The sequence below is a fragment of the Misgurnus anguillicaudatus genome, chromosome 23 (assembly GCF_027580225.2).
Source record: "Misgurnus anguillicaudatus chromosome 23, ASM2758022v2, whole genome shotgun sequence".
Taxonomy (NCBI): Eukaryota; Metazoa; Chordata; class Actinopteri; order Cypriniformes; family Cobitidae; genus Misgurnus; species Misgurnus anguillicaudatus.
This window is the reverse complement of record NC_073359.2, coordinates 30,708,478-30,729,575: the sequence shown is the minus strand read 5'-3', so window position 1 is coordinate 30,729,575 and position 21,098 is coordinate 30,708,478. Positions and strand designations below refer to the sequence as shown.

Here is a 21,098-nt window from a genome sequence, read left to right as displayed (position 1 = left end):
TATTGAGATGATAGTAAATATGTGATGGTTTGTTAGAAAAATACATTTGAATAAAGTTTTGTTTCATATGTTATTCATTTCTATACATTTTCATTTATTGTGATGGTTTTATTCATTCATTTTTTTAGTCATGTTTACTGTTGTTTTAAGTAAATACCAGAGATTGCTTCACTAAAATGTATATAATCATAAAGTTTGTATTCAAGCACAGCAATCGATATTAAATTACAATCTGCTTGTTTTACTTATTTTTGTGCACTACAAACTAATGTGTAATATATCTGTAACACTGACAGAGACCGTAGTAGAGTTGTCAAGTTACTGATGCAATCAGGTGTTAGTGCACCTGTTCCTCATACACACGCATACGTTTTTATGCCTGTTATTAGAGCCGTTTCTCAATACCAAGTACGCCAAACTCGGACTTGTGTCCTTCATAGTTCGAACTTGCAAGTTCAGACTCGGAAGAACGAACTCCTGACGCGAAATTAATTCTGGGAAACTTCGCTGTCATAAGTCCACACAAGTCTCCTCTGATGCATCCTCGATAAAATGGGCAGATCAAGAACACATCCGGGGATTTTATGTGAACTTGGGCTTGATGCGAACTTTGATTTGGAACAGTACTTGGTCCGCGACTGATGACGTTTCACAAGTCCACAAGTACAGACAAGAACGCATATTGAGAAATGGCCTAGGTTTGTTCGTGTTCATGCACCTCTGCAAGAACCAACAGGTGGATGACATCAAAGTACTGTGAGAGCAATTCCAGAAATCATACGGAGAAGTCTGATTTCGAAGCACTCTCACGGTATTGAGATGTCAATCTCCTGTCGGTTCTTGTGGTTCCGCATGAACTCGAACAAGTCTACTACGTCATAGGTCACATGATAACGTCAACATGGCGGATGCTGTCCATACTAACGCGAACGTACGTACTCTCTTAGCACACGTTAAGTAGATAATCAGTGAAATTTAGTCCCTAGTCAGTAAGTATGCGATTTCGGCTTCAGCCTCAGTCTCTCAGTTCAGGTGGTGGCAGTCATGCGGTTTCTCCACAACATTTTACACCTGGTATTAAGACGTGCTTCGGTCGTTTGGATTATAAGTGGACGAGAGAGACACATTCCTGTTTACATTTGGTGTTTTTAATCCGACTATTTTGTTCAATTGCGAGTTGTTAACCCAAGCGTAAGAAATGACGCGAGGCAGAGAAAGGACGCGTTTAAACTGCTGCGCAGTCTGTGGGAGTACAGCTGCTTGTGTTGTTACTGAACATGCTAATTTCAAAGCAATTGATTAAATAAGCTCGCGCAACTTTACACCCTCGCTAAATAAAAGAGGCAGAGAGCAGACGCTTTAGTTTTATAAAAGTTTAAAGTCCCGGCAGAACACTTTGGGTTCCCGTCATAAAAACGTTGTGCACTACATTAAACATAAGCCTACATCAGTACTACATTGTCGTCTTAACGGTAAGGTGCTAATTAATTTGTAAAGCAAATAAACAATGTCAAAATAAGCCCAATATAACATTATTCTCATCAAAACTGACAATGATTCAAATTATATGTATTTTGTTCTGTTTGTGTTTTAAAGTTATTTATAATAAGTCAAGTTTACTGTTTTGTGCACTTTTATCAGAATCATTTTGGATAATAAAGTTTATTGTTAACTTATTGTTAACACACCTGCCTATATACATATCTTTGTCACGTTATTTTAAGTGTTTGATCACCACATTTGTGAGTGATCATTGCAAAAAAGTATTTATATATAGTATATTCTGTTAATGTATATAGTGTATTCTATGTAGAGAACTGTAGTTTAATATACTGTAGTATATGTGTACTGTACTATAATATACACATAAAGAATATCGGCGATATATTGTTATCTGTCTTTTTTTACTCCCTAATATCTGTATCTGCATCGGCCCCAAAAAATGCATATCGGTCGAGCTCTAATGGGCGCTTCACATCAAAACATGCATAGCCCCGTTTTTAATCAGAGACATGGTTCAAGAAACACTACATCTAAGATAAACCTTTACTTTTGTCAGAATGGGCAGAATTACATTTATTTTACCATCAAGGTTTTAGAAACAGGCACACATACTCATTCACAAGCACCCCTGCTGATTTGGAAGGTATATGAGCTGTGGGGGAGAGACACCGACCATAAAAATGACAACCAGAAAAAAACCTACAACTGTACAACTTTTAACTCACACCAAAAATACAAAACCTTTTGATTAACACGTCAATAAAAATGTCAAACAATTGCCTAATGCAGCGCTTTGATTGATTGATTTAACGGGCATCCGGACTGCCGGCAAAAAAAAAAAACGCCACTCAAAAATGTTCAACGCATACAAAGTTTGGATTGACAGGGGTGGGACCATCTGTCAAAGTATGATTGACAGGGGGTCATAAATAATTTTTTGACAGGTGGTACCTTATACATACTACTAACGTATTGGGCCAGGGCCTAGATTTGGGGCCAGGGCCTAGATTTGAGGCCATGCAGGGCTAAACTGACTATGAACAAACATGTTTACACCTTTCCATTCAATTTATTATAGCAGAATAAAGATCATTATATTCTTTCAGCTGTAGACGATTCTTACCCAGTTGATGTTTTGCTTTAGTGATCTTACGGCGATAATAAATCACACCAGCAGCGCCACCACCAGCAACAGCAGCAGCAAGTAGGAGGAAGAAAACAGTTATTCCTGCTACAGCACCTGGAGACAGACCTCTCTCTATAATGATACAAACACACAATCATTACTGTAACTCAATCTGATAATCTGATCATAAACAAATATCAGAAACCAACAGCAGATCTGAATAAAACAGAATAAACGCCAATGAATCTTATTCTATTTAAAGTCAATCATGAAAATCCTCCAAAATCAGATGTAATGACAAAATGATTGTTATGGTCACCATGGTGACAAATAAAATTCTTAAAAAAATCCTTATTTATCCATGCTGCAGTGCATGCTGGGAGTCCTGAATGAGATTTGTAATTTGTTAATACCCAGCATGCTTTGCAGCATGAAGTTTTTCATTTAAAGGAACAGTATGTAAGAAATTTATATCAATTAATTATAAAATGGCCCTGATATGTCACTAGACATTAAGAAATCATTTTCATTTCAAATACTTATATCACTGACAACAGCAGTCCAGCCAGGATATTGTCATTTAAAAAGTGGAGCTGCAGCCCTCAACTCATGTTTATGTTGTCATTTTGTGTATTGGCCACCAGTTGTGTGATTGCAGTACCAGTTTTAGCCACAAGTTTTGCGATTGCAATACCAGTTTTGGCCACAATCCTACATACTGTTCCTTTAATTGTCACCATGGTTGAGATTCATAGTCTGATTCTTGATGTTTGTGCGTCCCAATTGCGCAGCGGATTTTTTTGTCCAGGGTTTCTGGAACTCCTTGATGACGGACTGCTGTGAAGGAGCTGGATCTAGTTTGCATTGTTGACAGAGGATAAACTTTTGATTGTTAAATGAATTGGGTGATGATCTTTACCATTATGTACCAACAACCACAGAATTACACTATTAACTTTTTATAACAAATGTGGTGCATTAACACAAAGTTAACACAACCTGGAAAAAAATAGCAAGCAAAAAGTCAAGTGTCAAGAGACCAACTAAAACAAACACTAATCACAATAAAGGTGACTTAAAATGAAACAAAACATCAACATCTAAACCTAATAAGTGAATTGTGTTTTCTACAGCAATATATTTACTGAACATTCAGAAATAATGTTTTATTAAATAATAAAATGCAATGTTTCTCTATCATTTACATAACAATTAAACAAGTCAATATAATAAACAGTTGTTGTTTTAAACATTGTGTGAACATTAAAACATGACATTGTCATAATGTTTAAAAATGGTAAAATGTAACATTACTCTAATGTTCAGACAACAGAAACGTTCCTAGAACTTAAAAAAAACTGGTCGCTTTTAACGTTGGCAGAATGTTTTTGGGAACATTGGGAACTTTCAGGGAACGTTCTTAGAACTTTTTATTTCTAGCTGGGTAAAAAATGAAATGAAAATGAAGTATCAAGGCAATAGCCTTGTTGTTGGAGAAGCATCAGCAATTATTGAGATAGACAGCCCCTTTTTTTGCAGCTTGAGATGTTTAATATAGCTTCTCAACTTAGTCTATCTTTATTTTAAACATTGCAAGCAAAAATGCGTATGAGGAAATGTGAAGCAGATTTTATGACCTGGTGGGAGGGGTTCTAGCAGACCAATTAGTGCGGTCCATGTAGAACTGACACAGTGTTCAATTTTTAGAGAGGTGCGCGTCAGTATATGCCGTTGGCTGTGGCTTAAGGGTGATTTATGGTTCCGCATAGGACCTACACTAGGCTCTGTGTATCCTGACACCTCAATTACTGAGAATTTATTTTAAAAATCCAGGTCAACATTGACATTTTCTAGAACATTTAAAGCTTTCTCTCATTTTCCAAAATGTTTTTCAGGACTGAAAAATGAGTTACTAATTTTCCAGGACACGTGGAAACCCTGTGTATGTTTAACATGTTATATCAGTGTAAAGTGTTTAATGTAGAAATGTTACTAGTGCTCTGATTTAAATGAGATCTGATGTAAATTCTTGATTATACTAAAAGACAAAAGTTACTCACCACTGACACTAACACTGAATCTCCTCTGAATGGATCGTCTTCTGCTACTCATCGTCAGTTCATAAAGTCCACCATCTTCATTTCTGATGTTTTTAATGGTGAGATCTCCAGTCTGATCATTCAGCATCAGTCCCTCTCTGATTCTCCCATAAAGAGTGAATTGTTCATTCTGTTTATTTACATCAGCAATCCGTTTGTCATCACACCCAAAGACCAACAGTATCCGATCATAGGTTTTAATGTCAGGAACATCAGTGTTTATTGTGACAGGATCACCCTTCATCACTGACACTGTCTTCACTTCACCTGTATCAAACACAGAGATTAAACACTTGTCAGTCATTTTTAATATAATCATCAAACTGAGATCATTGATGTCTAATAGACCTCTATTACAACTTAATATCTTCAGCAACATCACAAGAATACTGGCCAGCATACTAAACACAGAACAATGTAAAATTAACTGACACAACTGGACAGAGACATACTGTAATTTATCTACTTTTCACACACATTCTTCCATGATAATGACACTCTTTGGATATGACTATTTGCGTTAAAGCATGTTTCTAAACTTGAAAAGAGATGTATGCATAGAGGTCTTCATGGAGGACTCAGGACCCATACGGTTCCGGGTTTATATTAAACTGACAGTAGGATTTGTGTTGTTCCAAGTTCAATTACTTTGGGTCCCGGGTCTGATTAACATTGTGTGTAAAACCCGAGTCGATCGGAGAATGACCGTGATCAAAGTCAGTCAGTGCTAACTGTACATCCACACCGCCGCCAAATTGATCCTACAAAGAATCTCAGACCGCCCAGTCAAGGACGCTTGTCAAAAAGTACGAGGAAGCTTGTTGACGCTTTGGCCGCTCTGAGGTCTGTCTCACCATGAAATGTTAACAAAAAAATACATGAATCACGGATCAACTACGATAGCTCCCTATTCTTCCAGCGATGTGACATGGATTCATACATCGTGAAATGAATGCTTAAATGATTTATCTTGCAGTCCTACTGGCAAGACACAGACACATTTGAGTATCTATCAGTATTAGCTAAAAATATAATGAAACATCAGCATTCACTTCACAAACTCACCAGGGACACAAACTATACCATCTATTTTATCCAATGCCTTGTTCTTTTGTAACTGGTCCCTATATGTAAATAAAGTCATATCATATATGATAGGAAACCCAGCAACAGCGATGTTCAGTTTCTCCTCCATTTTGTTGGAACTAATGTTTTGGTTGAAACAAAAGTTTACATCGTATGTTTTTCCAGAATCAGCCAGCGAAGAACATCTAGGCTATATTGGGATTGGTTGCTGGGGTTGCCGCTGCTTGCCACTGAACCATGTCATAGCTCATTACCATAAAGTTGAGCTTCTTTCAACTTTCTCATTGATGCACTGGTCGCTCAAAACGCCCAAAACGCGACGACGATGGATCTGACGCTCCTTGCAGCTGAGAGAAGCCAGCGTCCATTGTAAATTAATGACTTCTAGTAACTTTGAAATCTCAATTCAGCAGCGATGTGAATGTACAGTAAAGCTCATGTGCAGTTTCAACTGTGCTTCTAGTTTCTATGGCGATAACAACTCTTGTTTTGAAACCACACGCTGCACTTTCTTTCTTCTATTTTTTAAACATTATTATAGCTTAAAGGTGCTCTAAGCGAATTCACGCGTTTTAGGGCATTTTTTTTTTCATACAGTAAACATCTCCTCACTATCTGCTAGCTGCCTGTCCCCTGAACACACTGTAAAAAAACGCGGTCTCTGTAGATAGCCCAGGCTTCGCAAACTGCAACAAAAACAGAGTGGCCAAACCTACCACCACGAAACATAAAGTGTTCCAGCCAATAAACGACAAGAAGGATTTGGGAGTGGGGGTTAGGCGTGTTCATTGCTCGTTCATAAAGCACGGAAGGGAGGGGAGGAATTAGCTACGCTCCGTTTTGTTTGAAAACACTTTGAACGTCAACAAGAAGTGACATCACACAGATTCGCTTAGAGCGCCTTTAAGCTGACAAGATATAAAAACGCAAAGCTGTAATGTAAAGTCCATTGCCAAGACAGCTTCACTACACTCTAGGCTTGTTGCAATAGTCGGTATAACCAGTGGTAATGGGGGTTCAGTCTCTCAAAGGATAGATCACTTGCCAACCGCATCACCGTCTTCCACCGTCGTTTTGATTTTTTCTTGTAATTAAATCATTTAGCTTCATTTAGTTAATCAAATAGTTTAGAGTAGATTTGAGTGTTTCGCAATCAAAAACCCTGAATGACATGTGAAGTGCAGTCATTACTTAAAGCACGGCACTCCGCTTTTAGGTCTGATGACAAAGCCTTGTACACCACTGCTAGATCCAACTTAAAGGAATAGTCTACTCATTTTCAATATTAAAATATGTTATTACCTTAACTAAGAATTGTTGATACATCCCTCTATCATCTGTGTGCGTGCACATAAGCGCTGGAGCGCGCTGCGACGCTTCGATAGCATTTAGCTTAGCCCCATTCATTCAATGGTACCATTCAGAGATTAAGTTAGAAGTGACCAAACACATCAACGTTTTTCCTATTTAAGACGAGTAGTTATACGAGCAAGTTTGGTGGTACAAAATAAAACGTAGCGCTTTTCTAAGCGGATTTAAAAGAGGAACTATATTGTATGGCGTAATAGCACTTTTGGGAGTACTTTGACTCGCCTGAAAAGTCCGCTCCCCTTCTCCCTCTCATAATGGGAGAGGGAGGGTGTTACTGCGCCGAGTCGAAGTACTCCCAAAAGTGCTATTACCCCATAAAATATAGTTCCTCTTTTAAATCCGCTTAGAAAAGCGCTACGTTTTATTTTGTACCACCAAACTTGCTCGTATAACTACTCGTCTTAAATAGGAAAAACGTTGATGTGTTTGGTCACTTCTAACTTTATCTCTAAATGGTACCATTGAATGAATGGGGCTAAGCTAAATGCTATCGAAGCGTCGCAGCGCGCTCCAGCGCTTACGTGCACGCACACAGATGATAGAGGGATGTATCAACAATTCTTAGTTAAGGTAATAACATATTTTAATATTGAAAATGAGTAGACTATTCCTTTAAAGAGAGGCATCAAACTCGCCAAAGAAAACTATAAAACGAAAATAGAGGACCACCTCACAAACAGAAATCCAATAAGAGTGGGGCAGGGCATTCAGAGTATTACCAATTACAAAAACAAAAACCACAGCAACATCACCGCTGATGCTTCACTGGCAGAGAAACTCAACCATTTCTTTGCTCATTTTGAGGTTAAGCAACTCACAACAAATTTTGGACATTCACCAACCTCCGGCACCCACCATCTCACAACGATTATCTTGTGAACGAGCATCATCTGTGGGTGCCGATCTTTGGCTCCCCTACTTCTACCGAGGTTGTGGCCAGTAAACTGGGTCACTTTTCTAATAATCTCCATTCACATGACTTAGGCGTTACTTTTGATTCTATTTTAACTTTTGATAAACAGATTAATACGGTGGTTAGAAGTTGTTTTTATCAGTTAAAGAACATTGCAAAAATGAAGTCATTCTTAACATCAAGAGACATGGAAACTGTAATACATGCTTTTATTTCATCCAGATTGGACTATTGTAATGTATTATACTTGGGTGTTTCACAGTCTCTTTTGTCCCGTCTTCAACTTGTTCAAAACGCTGCAGCTCGATTGTTGACTGGTACGAGGAAGAGGGAACATATTTCACCAGTGTTGATCTCTCTTCATTGGCTACCAGTCAAATATCGCATTCATTTTAAAACATTGCTGTTTGTGTATAAAGGCATTCACGGACTGGCTCAATCTTATATTTCTGATCTCCTTCTGTTCCAGCATAATGACTCTTGGAATCTTTGTTCGTTTAACAGTTTTCAATTAACTGTTCAAAGAACACGGATGAAATCGAAAGGCAATTGTGCCTTTTCTGTCGCTGCTCCGCAATTATGGAACACCCTTCCATTCTATATCAGATCCGCACAATCTTGCGCTGACTTTAAGTCTCTTCTTAAAACATATTTATTTACCGTCGCCTATGGTCATGACTCATGAGTAAGCAAAGTGGCATAATTGTTGTGTAGTATTTGTTGCCGTGTTTTATGTTGTTTTCTTGTATTTTGTTATATGTCTACATTTTGTACAGCACTTTGGCCAACAGCTGTTGTTTTTAAACGTGCTTTATAAATAAATATGACTGACTGACTATGACTGACAGACGTTTTGCAGATGAGTGAAACACGTTACACCACTGTATTTCTCATGCTCAAGTCTATCAAAGATGTGTGCCCAAAGAATGGCTGATGTGTCTGTCACCCACCGGAGCGGGCCTCTAGTGCCCCTACGGACGTTTCACCTCGAGGAGGTCCCCAAAAGCACCCCAATGACCAGACAATGAAACAAGATAAGTAAAACTTGAACAACTTTATTTAAATTATTTAAAATCAGAATGGGGAGGGGGAAAGGGGATTAAAATTATCGGTGTTGTGCTTCTTTTGCAGGGGGAGTGAGAGAGGGGCCAAGGGGAAGGGGACGGAGCTCCTTCGTCCCAGGTAAGTGTGATATCCTCTATTGCGTGCTGATCAGAGCTTCCTTGGTTTTTCCTTAATGTACACGTGGCGCCCTCCTCGGCCCCTGGAGGCAAATAGAACACACAATTAATAGGGGATTTAAATCCAGTGGTCACCTGTAGGTTGAGGCCCTCCCTCGTCGGAGCCTGGAGTTGACTACGGAACGGGGCCAAGGCCGTGCCTCGCCGGGAGAGATGGATCCTTTCTCCTGTTCCTCCAAGGTACTCCCTTCGCCGTTTCCTGTGATCACAAGCAATTAGAGACTTTTTGATCCTGGTTCTCTCAGCTTAACTTTCAGGTCTTCGACTAGCGGACACACTACATGGGATTCTCAGACGTGACAGGTAAGTGTAACTCTTAGCTTCAATTTCAGGTTCTCAGGTGGGCGGCATACTACGTGGGACTCTCAGACGTAACAGGTAAGTATAACTCTTAGCTTAAATTTCATGTTATCAACTGGTCGGCATACTACGTGGGACTCTCTGACGTGACAGGTAAGTGTAACTCTTAGCTTCAATTTCAGGTTCTCAGCTGGGTGGCATACTACGTGGGACTCTCAGACGTAACAAGTAAGTATAACTCTTAGCTTCAATTTCAGGTTCTCACCTGGGCGGCATACTACGTGGGACTCTCAGACGTGGCAGGTAAATATAACTCTTAGCTTTAATTTCAAGGTTTCAACAGATAAGTAGAGGTTACTCACATTACCCACTGTCTTCTTTCACAGCATTGAGGAGTAAGGAGAGGAACTGTACGTCACCTGACCGGAGGACCAGAACGGGTGGCTAGATGTGAGCTCGCTCACCGCCTTGTCCGAGGAGGGTCTAAGGTGTACCTGTTTCACAGTGGGCAACAGTTGCTCCTCCAACATACAACAGCGCTGGTTAGGTAAGTATGGCTTTGAATTTCTCTTCGAGTCTGCTTATAGCTCAATATATTATCAATACAACACTTCTTTCACTGTACTCACAGTTCTTCCTTAGCGGCGAAATACACGCAAACCAGGGGGGATAATAAGGTAGATCCACGATGGTACCACCGCTTCAGCTCTTCCACAAGCCAACTCACACGGTACTTCAACCGGACCTGGGGTAAGGATGAATAGCAAAGGACACAGCACTACACAGCAGCACTCTGGTGCACACACATCAGTTCAGCACACTCACCCACAGCACTTCTCACATTCGATCGAGCTTGGTATCGGGAGAAAGCCGTTGGAGCCCGTCACAATGAGTGGGATAAAGTTTGTCCGCCCCCTGGTCGCGTTCTGCCAGCCGCTTCCCGATTTGGCACGCCCACCAGCTCCGTTCTTCTGCGGAGGGGCCACTACAACATAAGACTCCAGACTTTTCCACACAACGGTGAGTTTTCCCTTCAATAATTTACTTGGTGCAAACAATGCGTGTACTCACGACCTTCGTCTTGGCCTCTCTTTCCACAGCTCCCGGGTTCCTCCTTCCATCACACGGTCCTTCTATCACCTGATCTCTTAATCCCACAGCATTTACCACATCCAACACTTCAGGTAAGACTGGGTTGTATCACACTATCTGTACCTTCTTTGGTAACTCTCCCGGCGAAACGCCGATCTTCTTTGAGATTCCAACGTGTCCTTGCTTCTATCTTCAGCCTGTCTCTTCAGTCCTCACCCAAAATACCGCCGCTTAGTCCACGCGGTGCCTTGGTGTGCATTTTACACAACCACAATCGACATCTTCCTGGGTCTCTGACGCTGCTTTTATCCTTCTATCTTTCCCATTTGGTCCAATGGGCTTTCGCCGCGTCATCGCCCACACCTGGTGTGTATTTCGCCCGGATTGCTGTTGCTAGGGGTTACCCGGAAGTGCCGGTGTTTGCGGAAGTTGGTCCGGGCGGAACTTTTCCTTGCTGCTTTTGGTTCCGCCTGTTCATCACTTGTGACATGTCCCCAGATGTTCTGTATTTTTTGGTTGTTTTTCTCCACCCCTTCTATGAAGCCCAGAGGGCAACATTGAACCTTGTTGTGTTGTGGCACGAGAAGCTGAGGTGTCATTGCCAGCCAGTAAACACTGACATGGCTTATCATGTCACAATTTGCATGCACCACTTGGAAAAGATTGGTTAGGAAGGTCCAGATTCAGTCACTCCATAAGCTGTCAATATTCCTGTGGCCAAAATACAACCAGCTGCGGATGTTTTGTGAAACTTAGAGAAATGCTATCCTGCGAGGTGCAAAGAGTTGGATCGCAAACTATCAAGCAACCGGTGGAAAGCGACTGAGGAGGAGCCGCCAGCTACAGAGGTGACGTCAGACACTTTGCCACCTGCAGCAAAAAAGAGAGCCCTGTCAGACTTTGAATGGGAGAATGTCGCCCAGGGGCCTGATGACAAAGCTGTTGAGGATAAGATCCACATATACCCTGAACCTTAAGCTTAGCAAGGACAAATAGGAATATGACAATTGAGATTTTCTGGGTTGGTGGAGTCAACACACGAAGACCATTCCTTTGTTGTCAAGACTCGCCCGTCATGTGTTGAGCATACCTGCAAGCAGCAGTAGCAGCAAACACGTTTTCAGCACAGCAGGGCGAACGCTGGAGAAGAAGAGGACATTTCTGAAGCCTTCAAAAGTGGATGCTTTTTCCTTTACAGCACTCGTGAATAAACTGAATGATGACCACCGCATGTAGCAGCCCACCCTACACACACAGTTCAGAACACGATGTTCTCTTAGTAGCATGTGACGTGTGTGTGCATCAGAGAGAGAGCAAGAGAGTGCATCAAATAGTGCGCACGTCAGAGAGAGCTTAAAAGTGATTGATGTTGGTTTCGGGTCAGCTGAAAAAATTGCAGCCGTTGTCGGGCTGGGGTCAGGTAGGTCTTGAACACCACAGGCCAGGGCCGGGTTAGCGGTGGAGTTTTTGGCCCATGCAGGGCTCTAGTAGAGACCCAGGTGATACTTTGAGCAAAGTATCATGTTGTGTCGAGCCTTCTTATTGTTGTAAAAAAATGTATGCGCTCAAAAGTATTGCCCCTTACACTACCATTCAAAGGCTATTTTATCAGTAAACAAATCTTAAAAATCTTAAAAGTGGCTTTGTTGTAATTATGCTTTTACATGTAAGTTTGCGATGAATATATGAAGAGTTTGGTTCCAAAACGAGATAACTCGTTTTTTTATTTCTCAGAAATCAAATTTTTTGGTTGTGCATTCCAATTAATGTCAATCAAACTGCAGTTTGTTTGTTTTGATTTAAGCCTTCATAACAGCTAAGTACCACAATAAAAACAATAACATGATAACATAATAATAATTATCTTGTTTTGGAACCAAACTCTTTAAATTTTCCATTGTAGCACGCGTGCAAAGGTAGGCTACAGTTTTGCATGTTCATAACAGCACCTTAATAGTGTGTGAAGTGATTTCCTTGTGCTTGTGTTATATTGACAGCACATATTATACATGGTAGTTGTAGTCTATTGTGCGATTAAAACTCGAGTCCCTGCTGCATTGAGTCATTTCATACCATACTCCATTTCCCACAATTCCTAAGTAACATGCCCATAATTTCTACACCGCTGCTAGTTGAGTGTGTTGAAGGGAAAATGAAGTGATATTTTCAAGTCATCTTGGAAAACCCCAAATGAGCCCATGAGGAAGAAACTACAGAAGCAACTTTGCTAAATGAAAGTAAAGGGGGTCGTACATCGGGCAAGAAGCACCGCGTGTAGGAAAATAGGTACGTGCAAATTAAATTGCGCAAGCTTAGTTGGACAGAGTCTACTTCAAACAGAAAAATATGCGATAGCACCCTATGTTAATCGCTAACGATTTGGGACAAATATGATGTTATTTAATGTTAAACTAAGTAAGTGGCACAGCAGGGATTTGAGCAGCATCTAGAGTCACTGCAGAGAGATACGGCGGGTGTTGTGTGAAATTCGAAACTGTTCTAATGGGCGCAGTGTCGCCAGATTGGAAATGTCCAAATATCTGAACCCAATGTGGAAATTATCTTACATTATTGTTTTTTTAATATTGATCGTACATTGTACAGAGGTCAAAATTATGGTACAAATACATAAATGCATATTCATAGGTTTGTCCGAGTTGGATCAAGTGAAAGGATTTCATTTTGTTGTTTTTTCAGTTGTTGTTTGATAAATTATTTAAGGTAATAAGTCCGACTGATTATATGCCTTGTTTAGATGTACACTGCAAAAAATGATGTGTTAATTTTTTACACATTGTGTGTGTCATGCCATTTAAAGGCTCTCTAAGCGAATCTGCGAGACGTTAGTTATTGTTGACGTTTGAAACTGTTGTCAAACAGAAGGAGCGTAGCTAACTCCTCCCCCTCCCTTCCGTGCTTTCATGAACGCGCCCAGCCCCCACCCCCAAATCCTTTTTGTCGTTTATTGGCTGGAATACTTTGTTTTGCTTTGTGATGCTAGGTTTGGCCACTTGTTGATATTGCCGTTTGTGCTGTCTACAGAGATCGCGTTTTTTTACAGTTTGATCAGCGGACAGGCAGCAAGCAGATAGTGAGGAGATGTTTCCAGTATGTAACAAAAAATGTTTTATGGTCTAAAACGCTTCAACTCGCTTAGAGCGCCTTTAAGGCGTTTTTTCATGTTAAAATAAATTAAAGGGACAACACAAGTTGTGTTAAAAACAGTGATGGGAGTATCGTGTTACAAAGTAATTCCGTTATTGTAATTCCACTACTTTTAGCGGTAATGAACCTGTAACAAAGTTTTTTTTTAAAATCAAGTAACACAGTTACAATTACTGAAATTAAAATGAGTTGGTTACTCACTTTACGCTATTTTGTGATAAATGAACACTTGCAGACAAGACATTTCTGATTTAACATCGCATGAAATTTCAGTAATTTTAAGTGCGTTACTTGATTTAAAAAAAAATACTTAGTTACAGGTTCATCTCATCCGGTGTGTGACCCCCTTAGGGAGAAACAATTTTTTTCATGGTATAGGTTTGTTTACTAATTTGCAAATTTAGGGTTATATTAAGAGCTTTTATTTAGTGATGTCTGCCCACAGATCTATTCTACTTTTATGTGTAGTGCAAGAGGTGTTGTTTCTGCACTCTTCAATTATTAGCAAATAAAGAAAAAACTATTTTGTAATTCTGTATGGGAACTTAATTCATGTGATGAACTTCTTTACTTGTGTTTGTTTACAGACATAATAACCTAACGGTAATAATATAGTTTTATGTTTGTGTTACAACAGTTTGGACCTCTGTAGCACCAGTCCTATTTGCAAAAAAGTTAATGTACAACCCAGATATGGACTATGTTCTTAAAGGGGAAGTTACCTAATTTTATTCCTCTCTGTCGCTCATGTTAATCAAACAGTATTAAGAGCAAATCTCTCACTGCTCTTGACTAAATCACTTTTTTTTACCTTTAATAAGATATATTAAGAATTATGAAAATCCTGCACAGTTCAGCTTAAACCTGCCTGGAATTTTGTAGTGTGCCATGGAGGACATTAACTATCTTTAGGTGTGTTTGATTAGGACCGAGTACTGCTGTACTGCTTCCATTGAGACTTTTTAGTATGCATGGGAAGGACAATTTTATCCCATTGTAAGATTGAAAATGTAGGAATTTATTACTCTGACAAAACCCCAATTTCCATCCTGGGCTGTACCATCTGCATTCCTGTTCTCCCTGATACAGTAGTGATCAAAGATTATTAGCAGTATTGTTTTACAGTTTAGTGGGGTTAAAGGTGCTCTTCTGATTGGTAAGTTTGAAAGTATCATGTTGAGTTTGGTCAGATGTTCAAGAAAGGAATAAAAGACAATGTTTGGGTATGCTCAGGGTCTTCTTTCCCTCATCCTCCTTTGAGCTGGTCTACATGAAATTTGCTTTTGGGCTCATTCTGAATGTTTTCTTATGTACCTGAGCTCTAGGGTTCAGGCCATTAGGCCAAGTTTTGATTTATTGTTAATACTTAAACGCTACCTATTGCAATACAATATATTTATATTCTCTCCCATATATTTTGCTATCATAACTGCACCGTCATTGGTATAAGTTGCAGAAGGGTGGTCATTGACAAGAAATACACAGTTTTACACCATCTTGCTTTTAACGTTTCTTTAGTCATCTCTGCATTCCTACAGCTTGAACCACTTGTATCCACAGTTATGGTGCCAAAACCCGGTAACACTTGCAGTTTTGATCCTCCGAAACCTGAGATCCTTTACACCATGATGCTACAGGAGCTTAGGAGCCACCGAATTCAAATTAAATTAAAAAGATTTAATTAAAAATCACTGGAAATCTATGAACCGAGTGGCTCTTTGAAGTGTAAGGGATGTACCAAGAAATGTTTTCCTCATTATTTAATTGTATTTGTTTCACAACACCTTTGAAAAATGGTTGTTGTAATTATGTGAAAAAACATATGGCTCACACAAAATAAAAAAATACTTTATCAAATTTAGTACATACTGTCACAGTATGACATTTCGAATCCACCCATTTTTTCTTAGAGTTAAACATTTTATTTAGTACATTGTACAGCACATTACTTATTAAAGGGACACTTCACCCATTTGCATTTAGCTTTGTATAGTTCGAACCCCAGTCATGTTTTTGAATAGTCGTGCATCATTTTCTCAGTTGTCGCTGAGACAGGAGAAATATAGACTTCAGTGTGGCACTTCCTTCTTTCAATGATGTAAAAATCATAATTTTGCATAATTGAAAGAAGGAAGTCCAATATCTTTGTTGAGGGAGTGAGACTACAAACACCCATTTCTCTGTCAAATAGGCACCAAATTCTAAATGTATGTTACATTTCGACTACAAATATGACACACTTTCAGTAAAGATCAATGTTTCTACGGGTGAAATTCTCCTTTAAGTTTACATTAGCGTTGTTTAAAGAGTGATCATCTGAATAAGATCTGTATTATATTGAAGATTTGATTTACTCACCACTGACAGTAACTGTGAATGACTGATGTATGGTGTAACTGCTGCTGATGCTGGTGATCTCTACTTCATAAAGTCCAGAGAGATCTGTTCTGATGTTCTTGATTTTAAGAGATCCGGTCTGAACATCCAGCTGCAGTTTGTCTTTGAATCTTTTATCTTGAATGTCATCATCTTCTGATATCTTACTGGCTGATTTATTCAAATGAGCTATACGAATACCTTTAAATTTCCACTGTATCTCATCATATTTCTTGATATCAGGAACGTCAGTGTGAAGAGTAACAGAATCTCCATCCTTTACTGACACTGACTTTAGTTGATCTGATTCTGGGTTACTCACACCTGCAGACACAAACAGAGACAGTTAGTAAAGTCAATTCTTTAATATTCAAAGAATCTAAGGAAAGACCAACAAAATTGCCACCCGAAAATATTGAGACAGAAAAGGAAAATAGGAAATAGACAGCATTTGCACAAACACTATTGTTTTCTCTTCTTTTATCTTCATTTTTTGTCACCATAATGTTTGATTCCTGTTCTTTGTTTTCTTAATGTTTTTTCTAAACTTTGTTTGCAATGGTGGATTGGCTACTTTTCTTCACATATCCTAATGTTTTAATGTACTGTAAATGTTGCAAATCAGTGCTGCTGTGATGGCTTGTAGAGTAATAATTTGAATAAGAAATCATTTGTATTGCGTATGTGTCGGAACACGGGTAGCGGGTAGCCACAGTCAGTATACTTTGAAAGCTCCCCTTACTGTGGGTTTACACCAGATGCGAATTCAACGATTTGCGCAAGTAGATTACATACAAAGTCAATGCAAAGACACGACCACAGGCGTCCTTGCGTGGGGCGATGCGAATGATGTGATCTGGGCGGCGCGTTTGCCATGAAAACACACGCTATTCGCCTCAAACGCACCTTCGGCCAAGTTGAAAATATTCAACTCGAGCGAAAAATTCGCATGACACGAAGTTAAATCCCGCGAGTAATCTAGAGCGAGTAACGCGATGTGATTGCACGCTTCGCGTTTGGTGTAAACCCACAGTAACTGTAACAGTAATATTTTCAACTTGGACGAAGACGTGTTTGAGGCGAGTAGCGCGTTTTAACCCACAGTTACCTCTCCTTCATGTAGCGTGTACTTGATATAGGCACGAATCGTGATACAACGTTTCTGAAAAAGTGGACCGTGGAAACATTTTAATCGTTCACATCCAAATATCGTCATATCGCGCACACCCCTAGTTTAATTTCTTTTCGACATGTGAAAGCAATGAGGTCCTGGTCTGCTTTGTGGTCGTTTGGACATCAAAATTAACAGCTGCACAGGAAGGTGGAGTCTGAGTTGTTATGAAGCGTTTAAAACGTGTTTGGTGTAATGGGCCCCTAAGTGTGTTTATTTTTTTATTGTTTTAAATGCAGGCGGAGGTGACCTTTATAATTGAGTTTTTTCTAACAATGACAATAAAGCTTTATCCATCTTGAGATTCTATCCATACCCTTCCATAGTCAAGATAAATGAAACGTTGATGACTGACCATTCACTTTCATGTATGGAAAAAAACTACATGACGGTGAGAATATGACATAAAAGTTTTATACTTGGGCGAACACCGATGTATTATATCCAGGAATTAACTCATACTATGCACCTGAAAATGGTATTTACGAATATGTGGTAAGATTATGACTATATTTTACAAACACTTATTATATTTGAGTGTTTATCAGACATCAATTAACAGGTACATAAAATATTGTTCATCTAGTGATGAGTACTTATTAAAATATCTGTGATACTCACCATTAACATTGAAACGCTTTTGTATAATCATACTTCTGACAGTGATCTGTACTTGATAAAGTCCAGTGTGTTGAGTTATGATGTTTGTGATGATGAGATCTCCAGTCTGATTATTCAGCTGCAGTCTGTCTCTGAATCTCCCATCAAGAACATCATCAAATATTGAGATCTGATTGCCTTTGGGTTCTCTATTGATTTTAGCTATGGTAGATTTTTGAGGCCCAAATGTCCAAACTATTGTCACATCATCTGCCTGTGTGTCAGTAAAATCAGTGTGTAGAGTAAGAGAATCTCCCTCCATCACTGACACTGACTTCACTTCATCACCAAACACACCTGAAGACACAAACCGAGACAATTACTTAGACAGATATTAAACTGACCGTATAAATAAAATAGTGAAATGTCGAAAACTCTAAAAAGCAAAGAGTCCGCATTAAAGCAGGACATTATACATTCTAAAAACAAACGGTGCTATATAGCACCAAAAGTGGTTCTTTGCTCGTAATCATAGAAGAACCGTTTTTAGTGCCATATAGCACCGGTGAAGCACCAGTGAAGCACCTGTGTAGAACCATATAGTGCTATGTAGAACCAAATGTGGTGCTATAGTGGTGCTATATGGCCCCTATATGGTTCTACACAGGTGCTTCACCGGTGCTATATGGCACTAAAAATGGTTCTTCTATGGTTACGATCCAAAGCAACAGTTTTGGTGCTATATAGCACCGTTTGTTTTTTTAGAGTGTATAATATACATCATATATAAATGCAGTTATATGTAGAACTTAGAATATACTGAATTAAGTGAAAGTGAAAGTGTTGCAGAAATGTTCATAAATTAACTTACTGTTGATAAATATAGAGATGAAAAAGAGCAAAGAGATCGTCTTCATGTTGCTGTAGGTTTGGAGTTAATAAAGATCAGATCAGTAAAGTTATATAAGCGTTTAATTCTTGATCTCTGACCGTTTGTCTGACTAACAGCCGTCACACCCATAAACTCACAGACCGACAGGAGAACGACTAACGTTTGACACTAAACTAAACAAACATACAGAGAGATAACACCAATGTCACGTGACTATGGCTAAGTGTTTCGAAAGGAAGTGTACCTGTTGTGAAATAAAACACCTGAAATGGCGGACTGGTATGAATCCTAAGCTGTAAACAGTGAAGAGTACAAAGTACAAAGGTCACAGTATAAACATTATATAAATGTAACATTTGTACAAACTGTGACATAAAGATTAACAAAAGAAGCATGTAACAATTTTTTGTATTTTTGTTAATAGTTTAAAGAAAGAAACAAGGAAAAACAAAAAGAGAGAAAAAAGAGGGTAAGACTTCAAGTTATGTGCTAGTTAAAGTATACAAATTAAAGTCTTTACATATTAAAGTTTTTTTTTTTTTTGCTTTTTTGTTCAATGAGGATTTGATAGTATTTAAATACGTGTTAAATTCCTTCAGAAATACATTAAAAAGTGGTTTAGTGTTGGTGAACTTACATTTGTGTACATGAAATTTGCACAGAAAGTCAATTAAGTTTACAATAAAACAGAGTGTTCATATCCCAGAACTGTCTTTAAAAGTTATTATACCTTCCTGAATATTGTCATTGGTTTCCACGTGAACTTGGCAAAATGAACATCTTATATCAATATCAGCTTTATATTTCTTCATGAAATGATTGACAGGGTAAAATGTATATATTAATTTAAAAGACACTTCTTTATATTATTAAGAAAATATTTTTGTTGAACAGACCACATTTTGTTCAAATTCAAATTATGAAATAATCCATTCCAATAAGAGATTTTAGTAAACTTTTAAGGTTTAATATACGGTTGAATAGTTTAATCTACATAAAATAAATTAATATTTTTCTGATTCCATATTTATTTTAATAAGTCAGAAACGTCTCCGCTGTGTCCTGCTGACAAGCGCAGTGGGTGCGTGCAGCAGGTGAAGCAAATTATGGGTCCTCCGAAGGTCTCATTTCAGTTCTATTCACTCGAGTGCTCGCCTCTTAAGGTCGCAGCCCTTGAATTGGGACACAGTACTAGTATGTACCGGTAGATACACAGCGACACCTGCTGACAAAAACACACAACATACACTCTTCAAAATACAAGAACTTCGACTGTGAGAAGTAGCAAAGGGAGATTATTAGGATCATAAAATTTAATGTTGCTCACTGCTCAGCTCCACGCACAGAGGTCAGACGCCAAGATGGGTTTTAAATGTCGCTAAATAAATGTAGCAATAAGTCGCTAAGTTGGCAACACAGCTTCAGCCAATATCCATTTACCTTGAAAATAAAATAATTTAATGTTTTAATTTTATTTTAGTATTAAATTTTCAAGTTTGGGACATATTTTGCAATTTTATTTTTATTTTATCATTTATTTATTTTAAAACTGGCAGAAAAACCTTCCATATACAGGACAGAATATATACGACATAAACTGCTTATTAGTATGAGTTAATGTTTATAATAGTTCTTAATGTGTTGTGGACTTTGCCTTGTTATGTTTTAAATGAAATGATTCAGCCTTTAACACAATAATACCAGACATTCTGACCCCCAAGTTAGTTAACCTGTGGCTGCCATCATCCACCTGCACCTGGAAAAAACTTTTTGATCAACCAACGGTGGTGGGGCGGATTACAGGGGGAAATGATGCGGCCTACAGGAATAAGGTCCTGAAACTGGGGCAGTGGTGTGCATCAAACAACTTGGCATTAAACATCACCAAGACTAAGGAACTCATCCTGGACTTCAGGCGGAACAGAGTTGAACCTGGCCCCCTGTACATCAACGGCAAATGTGTACATCGAGTGAAGTCCTTCAAATTTCTCGGTCTACATCTCTGCAGACCTCTCCTGGTCAGTCAACACCACAGCACTGGTGAAGAAGGCCCAGCATCGGCTACACTTCATGAGGGTGCTCAGGAGGAGGCAACTCAACATTCAGCTGCCTGTGACCTTATACGTTCTACCTTTTGGAGCCTGGTGACCTACGCTGTGATAG

The 21,098-nt window shown here is 38.9% G+C and overlaps 1 protein-coding gene and 1 long non-coding RNA gene across 2 annotated transcripts in view; both read right to left on the bottom strand.

Annotated features, from left to right (window-relative positions):
• LOC129453497 (uncharacterized) overlaps positions 1-19,170 on the bottom strand; it is a 42,840-nt gene extending 23,670 nt beyond the window's left edge. Inside the window, exons 1-5 of the mRNA XM_073862360.1 lie at positions 18,915-19,170; positions 18,065-18,400; positions 16,255-16,596; positions 4,690-4,995; positions 2,627-2,761 (exon numbers count right to left, since the gene is read on the bottom strand). Coding sequence (XP_073718461.1) covers positions 2,627-2,761; positions 4,690-4,995; positions 16,255-16,596; positions 18,065-18,400; positions 18,915-18,960 — 1,165 coding nt within the window. The 5' untranslated portion in view covers positions 18,961-19,170. The remainder of the gene's footprint in view (positions 1-2,626; positions 2,762-4,689; positions 4,996-16,254; positions 16,597-18,064; positions 18,401-18,914) is intronic.
• Positions 1-21,098, bottom strand: part of LOC141359253 (uncharacterized) — a 452,145-nt gene that overhangs the window by 363,423 nt on the left and 67,624 nt on the right. The window lies entirely within an intron of this gene.